We start from the raw sequence: 17,173 nt of genomic DNA, 5'->3' as shown, positions 1-17,173 counted from the left end.
CATTGAGTGCTTACCAAGTGTACAATTTTTGGTGGTCTTGTACCACCTTTTTGTGAAATTAGTAGCTAGTACACAGCACCTATTGTGCATTATACTTAACTACATTTGAAAGGTAGTAGTTATACCTCCTTTCAGTCAACTTATCTTCACAGTAGGTCCCTTTTATTATATAGTAGTGCCATTGGGCCCCCTTCTCTTTGATATATGGTTATGTGTCTATTCTGTGGACACCTCAGTTCTACACTTTTCTTCAACATCTTTAATTTTAGGTCTCAAAGAAATAACAAAATAAAAAAATAAATAAAAAAAACACACAACAGGTGTTACCTGGTAAGATCACGAAGTCTGCTCACTTCTGCATCTCGCTGCCTGAAGGTTATTCCTAAAATCTGGTTTTCCTTTTCAGAAGCTTCCAACTTAAACTCAACACTTTTTATCTTCCCCAAAGTTTCATCTATATCTAAAAAAAGCAAAAAACAATCAGATTAAACCAAATCTATTTACTATCTCGAAAACAAATATTTTTTTTCTCATATCAATCATATCCTATGTCTGGAGATTTTAATTGTTCTCAAGATTGTGAACTACATAAACTGAATATATAATTTTAAAGGAAACAAAACATCCCTGACTGTATAACTTCAAGCCGACATAAAAAGATAAACAGTTATTGAAGATCAAACATCACTAAAAGCTGTGTAATCATACATAGCTGTAGCTGCTCTATATGGCAAAAAAACATTAATCCCAACTTTAAACACATTTAAAGGGACAGTCAAGTAAAAAAAAAAACCCCCCAAAAAACCCCACCTTTCATGATTCAGATAGGTCATGCAATTTTAAACAACTTTCCAATGTACTTTTATCACCAATTTTGCTTTGTTCTCTGGGTATTCTTAGCTGAAAGCTAATTTCTTAGACCTTGAAGGCCGCCTCTAATCTAAATGCATTTTGATAGTTTTTCACCACTAGATGGCATTAGTTCATGTGTTTCATATAGATAACATTGAGCTCATGCACGTGAATTTACCATGGAGACAGTTCTGATTGGCTAAAATGCAAGTCTGTCAAAAGAACTGAAATAAGGGGGAAGTCTGCTGAGGCTTAGATACAAGGTAATTACAGAGGTAAAACGTGTATAATTATAACTGTGTTGGTTATGCAAAACTGGGGAATGGGTAATTAAGGGATTATCTATCTTTTAAAACAACAAAAATTCTGGTGTTGACCGTCCCTTTAACATAATTGAGTAACCGCAGGATAAAATTGCTTAAGGTAAACCCTGAGAAAGGGCGCTGTATGCTATAATCCACACATTTGTCCCAGTGCTGTGAATATTACTTGCCTAGCTTAGCTTTAGTAGCTGCAATTTCATTCTGCTGATGAATTTGAAGCAGCTCCTGCTCCTTCTCCTGGATCCTCCGAGCAAACTTCCTATTTTCTTCCTTCTGGGAATCGATAATCTTCAAGAGTTCTTCATTTTTACTCTGCAGAGATTCCAGTCCTCTGTGAGATTCCTCTAGTTGATGCTGTAAGGTCTCATTCATGGACTGAAGAGAAGTCACTGGAAATTAGTAAAAAAACATAATTTATGCTTACCTGATAAATTTATTTCTCTTGTAGTGTATCCAGTCCACGGATCATCCATTACTTATGGGATACTAACTCCTCCCCAACAGGAAGTGCAAGAGGATTCACCCAGCAGAGCTGCTATATAGCTCCTCCCCTAACTGCCATTACCAGTCATTCGACCGAAAACATGCAGAGAAAGGAAAACCATAGGGTGCAGTGGTGACTGTAGTTTAATGGAAAAATTACCTGCCTTAAAGTGACAGGGCGGGCCGTGGACTGGATACACTACAAGAGAAATAAATTTATCAGGCAAGCATAAATTATGTTTTCTCTTGTTAAGTGTATCCAGTCCACGGATCATCCATTACTTATGGGATACCAATACCAAAGCTAAAGTACACGGATGACGGGAGGGACAGGCAGGCTCTTTATACGGAAGGAACCACTGCCTGAAGAACCTTTCTCCCAAAAACAGCCTCCGAAGAAGCAAAAGTGTCAAATTTGTAAAATTTGGAAAAAGTATGAAGAGAAGACCAAGTTGCAGCCTTGCAAATCTGTTCAACAGAAGCCTCATTTTTAAAGGCCCAAGTGGAAGCCACAGCTCTAGTAGAATGTGCTGTAATTCTTTCAGGAGGCTGCTGTCCAGCAGTCTCATAGGCTAACCGTATTATGCTACGAAGCCAAAAGGAGAGAGAGGTAGCCGAAGCTTTTTGACCTCTCCTCTGACCAGAATAAACGACAAACAGGGAAGACGTTTGTCGAAAATCCTTAGTTGCCTGTAGATAAAATTTCAGGGCACGGACTACATCTAGATTGTGTAGCAGACGTTCCTTTTTCGAAGAAGGATTAGGACACAAAGATGGAACCACAATCTCTTGATTGATATTCCTGTTAGTGACCACCTTAGGTAGGAACCCAGGTTTAGTACGCAGAACTACCTTGTCTGAATGAAAAATCAGATAAGGAGAATCACAATGTAAGGCAGATAACTCAGAGACTCTTCGAGCCGAGGAAATCGCCATTAAAAACAGAACTTTCTAAGATAACAACTTGATATCAATGGAATGAAGGGGTACAAACGGAACCCCCTGTAAAACATTAAGAACTAAGTTCAAACTCCATGGTGGAGCAACAGTTTTAAACACAGGCTTGATCCTAGCTAAAGCCTGACAAAAAGCTTGAACGTCCGGAACTTCTGACAGACGTTTGTGTAAAAGAATGGACAGAGCTGAAATCTGTCCCTTTAAGGAACTAGCGGATAAACCCTTTTCTAAACCTTCTTGTAGAAAAGACAATATCCTCGGAATCCTAACCTTACTCCATGAGTAACTCTTGGATTCGCACCAATATAAGTATTTGCGCCATATCTTATGGTAAATCTTTCTGGTAACAGGCTTCCTAGCCTGTATTAAGGTATCAATAACTGACTCAGAAAAACCACGTTTTGATAAAATCAAGCGTTCAATTTCCAAGCAGTCAGCTTCAGAGAAATTAGATTTTGATGTTTGAAGGGACCCTGGATCAGAAGGTCCTGTTTCAGAGGTAGCGACCAAGGTGGACAGGATGACATGTCCACTAGATCTGCATACCAAGCCCTGCGTGGCCATGCAGGCGCTATTAGAATCACTGATGCTCTCTCCTGTTTGATTCTGGCAATCAATCGAGGAAGCATCGGGAAGGGTGGAAACACATAAGCCATCCCGAAGGTCCAAGGTGCTGTCAAAGCATCTATCAGAACCGCTCCCGGATCCCTGGATCTGGACCCGTAACGAGGAAGCTTGGCGTTCTGTCGAGACGCCATGAGATCTATCTCTGGTTTGCCCCAACGTCGAAGTATTTGGGCAAAGACCTCCGGATGAAGTTCCCACTCCCCCGGATGAAAAGTCTGACGACTTAAGAAATCCGCCTCCCAGTTCTCCACTCCCGGGATGTGGATTGCTGACAGGTGGCAAGAGTGAGACTCTGCCCAGCGAATTATCTTTGATACTTCCATCATTGCTAGGGAGCTTCTTGTCCCTCCCTGATGGTTGATGTAAGCTACAGTCGTGATGTTGTCCGACTGAAACCTGATGAACCCCCGAGTTGTTAACTGGGGCCAAGCCAGAAGGGCATTGAGAACTGCTCTCAATTCCAGAATGTTTATTGGTAGGAGACTCTCCTCCTGATTCCATTGTCCCTGCGCCTTCAGAGAATTCCAGACAGCGCCCCAACCTAGTAGGCTGGCGTCTGTTGTTACAATTGTACAGTCCGGCCTGCTGAATGGCATCCCCCTGGACAGATGTGGCCGAGAAAGCCACCATAGAAGAGAATTTCTGGTCTCTTGATCCAGATTCAGAGTAGGGGACAAGTCTGAGTAATCCCCATTCCACTGACTTAGCATGCACAATTGCAGCGGTCTGAGATGTAGGCGTGCAAAGGGTACTATGTCCATTGCTGCTACCATTAAGCCGATCACCTCCATGCATTGAGCTACTGACGGGTGTTGAATGGAATGAAGGACACGGCATGCATTTTGAAGCTTTGTTAACCTGTCTTCTGTCAGGTAAATCTTCATTTCTACAGAATCTATAAGAGTCCCCAAGAAGGGAACTCTTGTGAGTGGAAAGAGAGAACTCTTCTTTTCGTTCACCTTCCATCCATGCGACCTTAGAAATGCCAGTACTAACTCTGTATGAGACTTGGCAGTTTGAAAGCTTGAAGCTTGTATCAGAATGTCGTCTAGGTACGGAGCTACCGCAATTCCTTGCGGTCTTAGTACCGCCAGAAGAGCACCCAGAACCTTTGTGAAGATTCTCGGAGCCGTAGCCAATCCGAATGGAAGAGCTACAAACTGGTAATGCCTGTCTAGAAAGGCAAACCTTAGATACCGGTAATGATCTTTGTGAATCGGTATGTGAAGGTAAGCATCCTTTAAATCCACTGTGGTCATGTACTGACCCTTTTGGATCATGGGTAAAATTGTCCGAATAGTTTCCATTTTGAACGATGGAACTCTTAGGAATTTGTTTAGGATCTTTAAATCCAAGATTGGCCTGAAAGTTCCCTCTTTTTTGGGAACCACAAACAGATTTGAGTAAAACCCTTGTCCTTGTTCCGACCTCGGAACCGGATGGATCACTCCCATTAATAAAAGATCTTGTACGCAGCGTAGAAACGCCTCTTTCTTTATTTGGTTTGTTGACAACCTTGACAGATGAAATCTCCCTCTTGGGGGAGAGAATTTGAAGTCTAGAAGGTATCCCTGAGATATGATCTCTAACGCCCAGGGATCCTGGACATCTCTTGCCCAAGCCTGGGCGAAGAGAGAAAGTCTGCCCCCCACTAGATCCGTTCCCGGATCGGGGGCCCTCGATTCATGCTGTCTTAGGGGCAGCAGCAGGTTTCCTGGCCTGCTTGCCCTTGTTCCAGGACTGGTTAGGTCTCCAGCCTTGTCTGTAGCGAGCAACAGCTCCTTCCTATTTTGGTGCAGAGGAAGTTGATGCTGCTCCTGCTTTGAAATTACGAAAGGAACGAAAATTAGACTGTCTAGCCTTAGGTTTGGCTCTGTCTTGAGGCAGGGCATGGCCTTTACCTCCTGTAATGTCAGCGATAATTTCTTTCAACCCGGGCCCGAATAAGGTCTGCCCTTTGAAAGGTATATTAAGCAATTTAGATTTAGAAGTAACGTCAGCTGACCAGGATTTTAGCCACAGTGCTCTGCGTGCCTGAATGGCGAATCCGGAATTCTTAGCCGTAAGTTTAGTTAAATGTACTACGGCATCTGAAATAAATGAGTTAGCTAACTTAAGGGCTTTAAGCTTGTGTGTAATATCATCTAATGGAGCTGATTCAAGTGTCTCTTCCAGAGACTCAAACCAAAATGCTGCTGCAGCCGTGACAGGCGCAATGCATGCAAGAGGTTGCAATATAAAACCTTGTTGAACAAACATTTTCTTAAGGTAACCCTCTAACTTTTTATCCATTGGATCTGAAAAGGCACAGCTATCCTCCACCGGGATAGTGGTACGCTTAGCTAAAGTAGAAACTGCTCCCTCCACCTTAGGGACCGTTTGCCATAAGTCCCGTGTGGTGGCGTCTATTGGAAACATCTTTCTAAATATCGGAGGGGGTGAGAACGGCACACCGGGTCTATCCCACTCCTTAGTAACAATTTCAGTAAGTCTCTTAGGTATAGGAAAAACGTCAGTACTCGCCGGTACCGCAAAATATTTATCCAACCTACACATTTTCTCTGGTATTGCAACTGTGTTACAATCATTCAGAGCCGCTAACACCTCCCCTAGTAATACACGGAGGTTTTCCAGCTTAAATTTAAAATTTGAAATATCTGAATCCAGTTTGTTTGGATCAGAACCGTCACCCGCAGAATGAAGCTCTCCGTCCTCATGTTCTGCAAATTGTGACGCAGTGTCTGACATGGCCCTAATATTATCAGCGCACTCTGTTCTCACCCCAGAGTGATCACGCTTACCTCTTAGTTCTGGTAATTTAGCCAAAACTTCAGTCATAACAGTAGCCATATCCTGTAATGTGATTTGTAATGGCCGCCCAGATGTACTCGGCGCTACAATATCACGCACCTCCCGAGCGGGAGATGCAGGTACTGACACGTGAGGCGAGTTAGTCGGCATAACTCTCCCCTCGTTGTTTGGTGAAATATGTTCAATTTGTACAGATTGACTTTTATTTAAAGTAGCATCAATACAGTTAGTACATAAATTTCTATTGGGCTCCACTTTGGCTTTAGCACATATAGCACAGATATATTCCTCTGAATCAGACATGTTTAACACACTAGCAAATAAACTAGCAACTTGGAAATACTTTTCAAGTAATTTACTATAATATGAAAACGTACTGTGCCTATAAGAAGCACAGAAAAAGTTATGACAGTTGAAAATTAATAAACTGAAAAGTTATAGCATCAAATCTTTGTAAAAAACACAATTTTAGCAAAGGATTTCTCCCATTAGCAAAGGATAACTAACATAACATAACAGTGAGAGAGATCAGTAAACTGTCATAAATTAAATAAAACGACTGCCAAGTGGAAAAAAATAGTGCCCAAAACATTTTTTCACCCAGTACCTCAGAAAATTAAACGATTTTACATGCCAGCAAAAAACGTTTAACATTAATAAATTGAGTGTTATTAAAAAGCCTGTTGCTAGTCCCTGCAAATTAGGCTAAAGTTTTATGCATACAGTATAATTCCAGTGAAGTGCCATTCCCCAGAATACTGAAGTGTAAAATATACATACATGACAGCCTGATACCAGTTGCTGCTACTGCATTTAAGGCTGAGTTTACATTATATCGGTATGGCAGAATTTTCTCATCAATTCCATTGTCAGAAAATAATAAGCTGCTACATACCTCTTTGCAGATTAATCTGCCCGCTGTCCCCTGATCTGAAGTTTACCTCTCCTCAGATGGCCGAGAAACAGCAATATGATCTTAACTACTCCGGCTAAAATCATAGAAAAACTCAGGTAGATTCTTCTTCAAATTCTACCAGAGAAGGAATAACACACTCCGGTGCTATTATAAAATAACAAACTTTTGATTGAAGGTATGAAACTAAGTATAATCACCACAGTCCTCTCACACATCCTATCTATTTGTTGGGTGCAAGAGAATGACTGGTAATGGCAGTTAGGGGAGGAGCTATATAGCAGCTCTGCTGGGTGAATCCTCTTGCACTTCCTGTTGGGGAGGAGTTAATATCCCATAAGTAATGGATGATCCGTGGACTGGATACACTTAACAAGAGAAAACACTTTTTAAAAAAAATCTCATGAATGAAGGTAGCATTTATTTATAGTGATGGTAAAACCTAGCGCTTTTGAAATACTAGAATTTACTATCACTAAGTCTTGCACATTCTGTTGTGAAGGATCTTGTCTTTGTCTGTACAGGGACACTGTACTGAATTGATTTGCCCTTAACATTTTTCAAATTACTTGTTATACCGGCTACAGAGTATAAAAAAATATGGGAAATCGCTCCTTTAGATGTAATTTTGTATATTAAATAGTTGTTATTGGACATTCAAATGGGTTGAGCTTACAGAAAGAGCATACCTCCTTATCTCATCTATTTTTCTATACCCAAATGCCCGCTTACATGGTCTCTGTCTATACACAAAAGCTGATACTTTAAGAGAGCAACTGAAAGTTAAGATTTTAGTTCTGGCCTTTCTTACCCCTTACTGAGCTTCGGCTAGTTCTTGTTTATATAGCTTTTATTTAGAGAATACAAAAACATAATTTATGCTTACCTGATAAAATAATTTCTCTTTCTTGGTGGTGAGAGTCCACAAAATCCTTTACTCTTGGGAAGTTTATCTCCTGGCCACCAGGAGGCGGCAAAGGCACCCTACATCAGAGCTTTGAAGCATTCTTCTACTTCCCTCTCCCTCCAAGTAGTATGTATAGCCAAGGATAGGAAAGAAGAGGAAAGAATGATAATAGGGTAAAGTGGTGCAAGCCAGGATTGCTGTGGGTGGGTTTGTGGACTCTCAGCACCAAGAAATAAATTAGTTTATCAGGTAAGCATAAATTATGTTTTCTTTCTATGGTGGTGAAAGTACACAAAATCCTTTACTCCTGGGAACAAATACCCAAGCCATGGAGTCCACTGAAAATTGGGTGGGACAAAAAAAAAGGTAGAGGCAGGCAACTATTTTATCAGGCAGCCTGAAAGACCTTCCTTCCAAAAGCAGCCTCCGCTGAGGCGAAAACACCTAAATGATAATATTTGGTAAAAGTATGCAATGAGGACGAAGTTGCAGCCTGGTAAATCTGTTCAACAGAAGCCTCATTATTGAAAGCCCGGGAAGTAGAAAAGCAACGTGTAGAGTGGGCTTTAATCATTGAAGGCATTTGCTGACCCGCCTCTAAGTAAGTTCTGTAATTCAAACTCTTTAACCAAGAAGCTAAAGAAACAGAAGTAGCCTTTTGGCTCTTGCGTTTACCAGAAAACAAGACAAACAGACTGGAGGATTGGGGAAAACCTTTAGTCGCCTGTAAATAAAAAAAATCAACGCTCTGACAACATCCTTATTATGCAATAAGTTTTCCTAATACGGAGATTAACAAGAAAGAACAGATCACTGAAACTCTTCTAGCTGAGGAAATGGCTAACAAAATCAGAATCTCCCAAGCCAACCGTTTTTGTATCTAACAAGTGCATACGTTCAAATGGGGGATATTGTAAAACTCTAAGAACCAAATTTAGACTCCATGGTGGAGAAATAGGTCTAATTGCAAGTCTGATTCTAACCAGAGCCTGAACGAATGCCTGAATATCCGGAAGACAAGCCAATTAAAGAGTGCAAATATGATCCTTAAGAGTACTAGCTTGATAAACCCTTATCCAGGCGATCCTGAAGAAACTGAGGTTATTTATAGAATTATTTTAGAATTCCTCGTATCTTGCAATCTAAACACCAAGAAAAATAAATTTTCCATAGCTAATGATGCATTTTTCTGGTGGCAGGCTTATGAGCCTGAATCAAAGTCTCTATCACCAAATCAGAAAAAAATTCTGAGAAAGAACTGTGTTTAATCTCCAAACGTGTAAATTAAGATACTGAACATTTTGATAGAATGGACTTGAGAAAGTAGGTCTGGGTGCTGTTGAAGTCTCCATGGAGGAGAGCTAGACATCCAAACTAGATCAGCAAACCACGTCCTGCAAGGCCAAGCTGGAACTATTAGAATTTCAAAAGTCTTTTCCTGTTTAGTTTGTGCAACCACTCTCAGTAGAAGGACAATTAGAGGAAATAGATAAACTAGATAAGGACATGGAGGCGTCAGAGCGTCTATCATCTCTGCCCGAGGATCTCTCAATCTCAAACCGTATCTTGGAAGCTTGTGGTTTAGGCGGGACACCATTAAGTCTGTCTCTGGGAGATCCCCAACGGCGTATCAACTGATCGAAAAGCCGCCTGACTGCGCAACCATTCTTCTGAGTGTAATTTCTGGCGACTCAGATAATCTGCTTCCCAGTTGTCGACCCCTGGGATGTTAATTGCTGAGATGATGCACTGTTGAACCTATGCCCAACAAAAAATGCGAGAAACCTCCTTCATCGCCAGCAAACTGTGGTTACCCCTCTGATGGTTGATGTAGGCAACCACCATGATATTGTCTGACTGAATAAAAATAAGGAGTAGTCACGCCTGGAGAGCACTTAAAATCAGTTTTCAGACATTTATTGGTAGCTTTGCCTACTGAAACAACCAAACACCCTGAACCCGACGAGCTCCCCAGACTGCCCCAGCCTGGCATCTGTGGTGATTATATCCCATGATAGACAAAGAAACCCCATCCCTCAAGATATCGGAACAAGAGACGTCTAACAGGACAGAGGCCTTCTGACTGATGGGTCCAGATTAATTATCGGAGAAAGATTGGAATGATCCCCATTCCACTGACTCAGCATACAAAGTGGGAGAGGGCATAAATTAAATTTTTAAAAAAGCTATGGCTTCTGATGCTGCCACCATCAGACCCACAACCTCCATGCACTGAACTATAGGATGAGAAATAACCTGCAGATTCTGGGTCTCTTCGAAATGTGAGACAGAATGAACCTCTCTCAAGGGGGCCGTGACCAAAATCCTATTCTGTTGCCTTGGGACACATATCTATTATCAAAAATTATATGTAGAGAAAGAGAATAAGGATAAGTAATCCGTATGCAAAGATAGGGAATTCAGCACTCTCCACTACACAATAGGAAAAAGATACATATCTATATAAATAAAATATATATATATATATATATATATATATATATATATATTACATGTGTTCAAAGCACCAATAGTTTTATTTACAGAAAGCAAAAAAAATATAAAGATTTCTAATAAAAGCTTGATGTCTAAGAGAGACGTCTCATGGGAAAAATAGTCATTAATATAAGCATGACTTAATAAAGTGGCTTGATATGATAGTGAACCTACAACACCTCTATCAGAGGACAACCCTAAAATTGTATGTTGTATAAGGGTTATGTTGTCATAATGATATACTGAGGATCTATGTAGTACACTTAAACATGAAGCCAAAATAAAACCTCTCTCTTTTCCTTCCGCTAAACAAGTGGTTGCCTGGATTGAATTCCTCACAACTGGTCTGGAAGGACTGATTGTCAGCTTTCTTTTTCTCATGTTGTTGATTTATAACAATATGTATCACTCTGTTTAAATTTGCTGCACAATACCTATCTCTAAACACATAGATCCTATGTTTATATCATGACAGTGTTAACCCTTTCATTTGGGAATGTCCTCTGATTTTGGTGTTGTGTTTGAGATTCGATAAAGTGGATTGCTGCATATGTTTTTGTAGCTTGTTTGATTACCATTATTCTCCTGTAAGTCACTTTTTGCATTATTACTTATTTGTGGTTTTATTTTGGCTTCATGTTTAAGTGTACTACATAGATCCTCAGTATATCATTATGACAACATAACCCTTATACAACATACAATTTTAGGGTTGTCCTCTGATAGAGGTGTTGTAGGTTCACTATCATATCAAGCCACTTTATTAAGTCATGCTTATATTAATGACTAATTTTCCCATGAGACGTCTCTCTTAGACATCAAGCTTTTATTAGAAATCTTTATATTTTTTTGCTTTCTGTAAATAAAACTATTGGTGCTTTGAACACATGCAAGTTGTCAAGTTTTTATTCTTTGTATCCACCAGGCTCCACACTCAGCTCTATATCTATCTATCTATCTATCTATCTATCTACACACACACACATACATACAGGTGGCCCTCGTTTTACAACGGTTCAATTTACACCGTTTCAGAATAACAACCTTTTTTTCCCAGTCATGTGACTGCTATTGAAAAGCATTGAGAAGCAGTGCATTTATTAAAATAGCCAGTAGGTGGAGCTGTCCGCTTGTGTTGCAGCAAAGCAAAGCAAGCTGAAATTAATCAGTTTAACCAGACCTGAGCTATCGAGCAGATTTCAAAGGAACAAGATCTTCCCGTCTATAAATCAGTCCAGATTGGAATGCATAGATAGAACTGTTTGCAAAAAAATGCAAGTGAAGTCTGTGTTGTGTGATTATTTTATTAGGTTTATAATGCTGTTTAGCATTTAAAGTCTTCATTTCAAAGCTTTAAAAATAATGTATTAGATGTTACTTATGACAATTTTGAGAGGGGCCTGGAACCTATCTGCCTCACTTCCCATTGACTAACATTATAAACTGGGTTTCAATTTACAACGGTTTGAATTTACAACCATTCCTTCTGGAACCTAACCCCGGCGTAAACAGAGGGCTATATATATATATATATATATATATATATATATATATATATATATATATATATATATATATATATATATATATATATATATATATATATATATATATATATATATATATATATATATATATATATACACACACACACTTAGGAATTTATTTATATAGATATGTATATTTTTCCTATTGTGTAGTAGAGAGTGCTGAATTCCCTATCTTTGCATAAGGATTACTTATCCTTATTCTCTTTCTCTACATATAATTTTTGATAATATTTTTATAGGGTCTGCACCTCTGTTATAATTTATACACATATCCAAATTACTTTTTTAACAGCTCCCTTATCCCCATTTCTCCACACAAATATCTATTACTGACAGATCCAGACCATTTCTCTCGAAACAGGCTTAGTCTGCCCCCCTACCGTAGAAAAATCTGGATCAGGGGCCACACCTTCATGCTGACTTAATGTTGGAGGCAGGTATTTTGGCCTGCTTAGACTGGTTCCAGACTAAATTTGATCACCAATAGGGCTTGGAAGAATCTGCCTTCTGAGAGGAAGATGAACCCTGGTTTTTAGACTGGCGAAAGGAGCGAAAACGATTACCCGATTTTCCCTTAAGCCTAGTCTTTTTATCATGGGGCAAAAATGCTCCCTTGCAACCTGTCACCATGGAAATGATGGAATCCAATCCAGGTCTGAATAAACTGACGTATTTTCAGCATTAATACGAATAATCTGAATAACTGCTTCACCAACCTTAAACAACGGATGCATTTTTTGAATATCCTCTAAGGATAATTCTTCGTAAACTAGATTGTTTAAAGAGCTCCCTGAATAAAAGCCTACTGAAGAAAACTCAACCTTCCTGTCCATGGGCTCCTTAAAGGAAGTGCAATACTCTAGGGCACTGGTTTCCAAACCTGTCCTCAGGCCTACCCAACAGTCCAGGTTTTCTGGATTACCTTGAATGAGAGAGCAGGTAAAATAACCATGTTTACTAATCAGCTGATTGTTTCACCTGTGCTCTAGTTCAGATATCCTCAAAATGTAGTCTGTTATTGAGGCCTGAGGACAGGTTTGAAAACCAGTAGGGATAGGGGAATTGTAGTCTGTATAGCCAAGGTAATATATAGCACTGTCCACCTTTGGAACAGTATGCCATGAATCTATTACATAATTCCACCAAAAATTTGAATTTTTCAAATCCCTCCCACCTTGTGAGGTCACTCACCTTTAAAACAGAATGCAACCATTTCACCAGTGCTTGATTAAACAAGCAAGTGACTGTACCTAAAGCTTTACTGGCTCTTAGCCAACTTCCAGCTACTGGTATATTGTTGCCTAACATCTGAACCTCTGCCAGTGCTCTGCACATCTAAAAGAGCAACTTATTTTTTCACTTATGACCTTGGCTGTATTCTAAGTATTCTTTCCTTCTCCACACTGCAGCTGACACAGCAATCTATCTGCGCCGGTGTCTCCTTTACTTGCTCCCCGGAAGGAATCAAATCAGCATCTAAACTTGCAGCGTGTCATCAGCTTTCTACCACCTACTCAGTTCCTTGGGGTGATCCACATCTAAGTGGTGAGTGAACTCTTCAGTATAAGTGAACATCTTAATTAAAGGGACATTGTACACTTGCTGCAACTGAGCTGTTCAATTAAAGGGGTATTGTACCCTCTCTGCAACTATGCTGCCTAATTAAAGGAGCATTGTACATTCTAGCATAGCTGCATATCCTAACTAAGGGATATTGTACATTTGCTGCAACTGAGATGTTCAATTAAAAGGGACATTGTTCACTCTTTGCAATTGTGCTGCCTAATTAAAGAAACATTGTATCTTCCAGCATAGCTGTATATCCTAATTAAAAGGAACTTCGTAAACTATCTTGCAACCTAATTAAAAGAACATTGTGCACTCCAGTACATCTGAGAACCTAATCTTGTCTATCTGCTGCACAGATTCATTGCATCTCCCTTCTAACCTCTGCAGTTGTGGTTCACAAATATACCCACATCTAAATCGAATTCCTGCTGTGACTAAACAGCATTTTGAGTCATTACACAGTACCCCATAGCTGCAAATTAGACTCTGGTATAGGAAAGAGCCTTTTAAAAGGAAGGCAACGGAATAAATGGAACTCCAGGTTTGTCCCACTCCTTAGATATAATCTCCAAAACACCAAGAAAAAAACCTAGAAAAATGTCAACTGACTTGAATTTAGGTTTAAAAATTATATCCAATTTCCAAACCAGCTTATCAACCAGCTTAGAATCCTGGGATCCTAGAGTCTTCAAGACCTCCTTGAGTAGAGAACAAAAATGCTCAAGTTTAAACTGAAAGGAAGTATCCTCTGGTTCTTTGTCTGAACCTGAGGAAAGATTAATCTAAATCAGAAACCTGAGCCTGCGTAGAAGTAGATCACTCCAAGATGATAAACCTGTGTTTGCGCTTACTAGATGGTGGCATACTAGCCATAGCCTCAGAGATAGCCGACTTCAAATGATTTTTAAAATCTGGTGAGAAAGCAGTAATGCCACCCTGAGCAACAGATAGGCGGCGGACAAGTCTGAGTTGCAGTATTAGGGTTAACTGAAAGACTGCAGAACAGAGCTTAAGCAAGAGCTGCATAGTTGTGCTGACAGGCAAACGGTAACCGATTTGCAGAGTAAACATTTAATGCAATCCGTAGTAATATCACCAGGTGGGTCAAGCAGCCCGGCCGCAGCAGTATCAGTCTGTCGCAAAATCTCATTTACAAATATAGATTGAGACACACAGAGAAATAAGGTACACCTCAAATAATAAGAGAAATATCTGTTATAGTAAACTTAAGATGTCTAAAATCACATAAGGTAATAAGGGATGTCAGTGTGCCCAAACAATATAGAAGCCACTAAAAAACCCTTATAAAACATATTGCTTTATTTTGTTTGACCCCAAGGGTTCCAAAAAATAGGGTGTCAAAGTGTGCTAAAAATTAACCCACTATGCAAAGAACCCCCTGCTCATTGTATAAAGATGCCAATAACCACTTCCGGTACCTGAAGTAACAAGGGAGAAGTGTTCCTGATGCAACTATGGCCTCTACGAGAGAGGAAGCGGCAGGTAGCTAACCAAAAAACTGCATGCAGAGTGAAAAACCAGAAACTCCTCCTTTCCCCTGGCTGTAATGTAGAATGCTGCATTTCCCCGAAATTCCCAGTCTGAATGCAGTATCCAGCTCTGTTAGCGCCATGCCAGTGCGGAGCGGCAAGATTTAAAGGAGCTGCAATGGAGACACCTCAGATATATTACAATAAAATGTAATGTAATCCCCAAACAGTTTCCCAACATAATCACTGTCCCCATATGAAAACACTATATACCATGTGAACTAGAGGTCCAGTGTGCACAAACTTTCACCTGAGTGTGCACAAAAAATAATGTAAAGTGGCTCTAAAGTTCTTACAATATGTAGCTTTAATCAGCCTTTAGGCTGTGTGAGACAAGAAACACCAAGTTATGTTCCCTCCACTGATCTTACCTAACAATTAATTCTGATGTTACAGTAGAGAGACCATCTTTTATTGTCACTAACAGTAGCAGATAAAACAAGGAAGTACATCTCCATAGCTCAGCAGGAGGAGGCTAAAGGAACTATCCCAGCTACCCTGTGGCTTGTGACCACAACTCTAGAGAGGAGATTTACACTACACAACCAGTACTCTCCTATGTCCCTGTCTTCCAGGAACTATCCATTGATCCTGAACACCTCTATCCCTGAGAGGTAAGAAGGAGGGATACTTAAAGGGACAGGAAACCCACATTTTTTTCTTTCATGATTTAGAAAGAGAATGCAATTTTAAACATCTTTCTAATTTACTTCTATTATCTAATTTGTTTTATTCTCTTGATATTCTTTGCTGAAAAGCATATCTAGATATGCTTAGTAGCTTCAGATTGGTTGCTGCACATAGAAGCCTCGTGTGATTGGCTCACCCATGTGCATTGCTTTTTCTTCAACTAAGGATATCTAAAAAATGAAGCAAAATAAATAATAGAAGTAAATTATAATGTTTATTTGTATTCTCTATCTGAATCATGAAATAAAGATTTTGGGTTTAGTGGCCCTTTAAAGATCTGGTGTAGGGAGTCTTTGCCTCCTCCTGGTGGCCAGGAGATGAACTTCCCAAGGGTGAAGAATTTTGTGGACTCTGACCACCATAAGAAAGTAAGCTATTTGTAAACAATGTAATACATTCTAGCAACTAATATGGATCATTGGGAACTTGTTAAAGGTCGAGAACATTCTACAGTATAATAACCCTTTAAATGTATAATTTTTAGTGTATAAAAAAAAAAAGCCAAACCCCCCAACTAATAATAAAGATAATTGCTAATGCAAAACAGTGAATAAAAGCTTCACATAAAAATGTTTTTTAGTACCACAGTAAATACAATGCAGGTTGAATAAAGGTGCCATTCTGGATTTGAAGAGAAGATATAGATGCTAGATCCATTACACCACAAATGCAGAAATACAGATTAACACAAATATGCAAGTCAACCCAAAGTAATGATAGGCCTTTAAAACTAATTAACATATCTGCTCCTCATTACTTCCTGTAGGCATCTTAATTTGGGGTCTTTTTTTCATCCTTCTTTTTGATTAAGGAGCTTTACTATGTGCTTTAGAATGTGAAGTATGCGTAACACTTTGTGGTAGTATGCGTCTAATGTTTTTGATTATTACTTTTTTGTCCTGAAATAGATAGCTGTTTAACTTGGCAAAGAAGGCAAACAGAAAGACTTGCTTGGGAACTACAACCCTTGCATCGTAGAATTTTCATAACAGCTGCAGTTAGTAGTATAATTAATTTCAAACCTGTTTACAATTCATCTGGATTATATTTCATTGAAGCATTATTTAAGGGTAGTTATTTTCCTCAAACCCAGACAATAAAATAGAGGTAGGCTTGTTTTTGCTTAAACAACAACTTGTAGAATGTATCTGAACAAATTTTACATTTTAAAATACCCTTATACCCAGAAAATATTTAGATTATAGTTAGTAGAGCAATTGAAATAAACATTTAAATACCTCTCTCTCTCACTGCCCACTAGGAGTGTGAGTTCCTCAGCTGCTTCTTGTTTACATAACTTTTCTATATATCCATTACTAAACTTCTGATATTTTTGGTATAGGTGGCGGTTTCAGCAGGCAAAATCAACTAAAGGAGCTGTTCGTATCCTATTTAATACACTCCAGCAAGTAAAATGGATCACTGGGAGTGGGAACACATTAAAA

At 39.4% G+C, this 17,173-nt stretch overlaps 1 protein-coding gene across 1 annotated transcript in view; it reads right to left on the bottom strand.

The window, feature by feature from the left end:
- Positions 1 to 327: 327 nt before the first annotated feature.
- The window catches only part of LOC128644691 (coiled-coil domain-containing protein 14-like), a gene marked incomplete at its 3' end in the record, with an annotated part of 72,151 nt that continues 55,305 nt past the window's right edge, over positions 328 to 17,173 (bottom strand). Inside the window, exons 4-5 of the mRNA XM_053697204.1 lie at positions 1,346 to 1,564; positions 328 to 460 (exon numbers count right to left, since the gene is read on the bottom strand). Of these exons, the coding sequence (XP_053553179.1) occupies positions 328 to 460; positions 1,346 to 1,564 (352 nt within the window). The remainder of the gene's footprint in view (positions 461 to 1,345; positions 1,565 to 17,173) is intronic.

Source organism: Bombina bombina, unplaced genomic scaffold (genome assembly GCF_027579735.1).
Source record: "Bombina bombina isolate aBomBom1 unplaced genomic scaffold, aBomBom1.pri scaffold_1218, whole genome shotgun sequence".
Taxonomy (NCBI): domain Eukaryota; kingdom Metazoa; phylum Chordata; class Amphibia; order Anura; family Bombinatoridae; genus Bombina; species Bombina bombina.
This window is presented reverse-complemented; position numbering and strand designations above follow the sequence as displayed.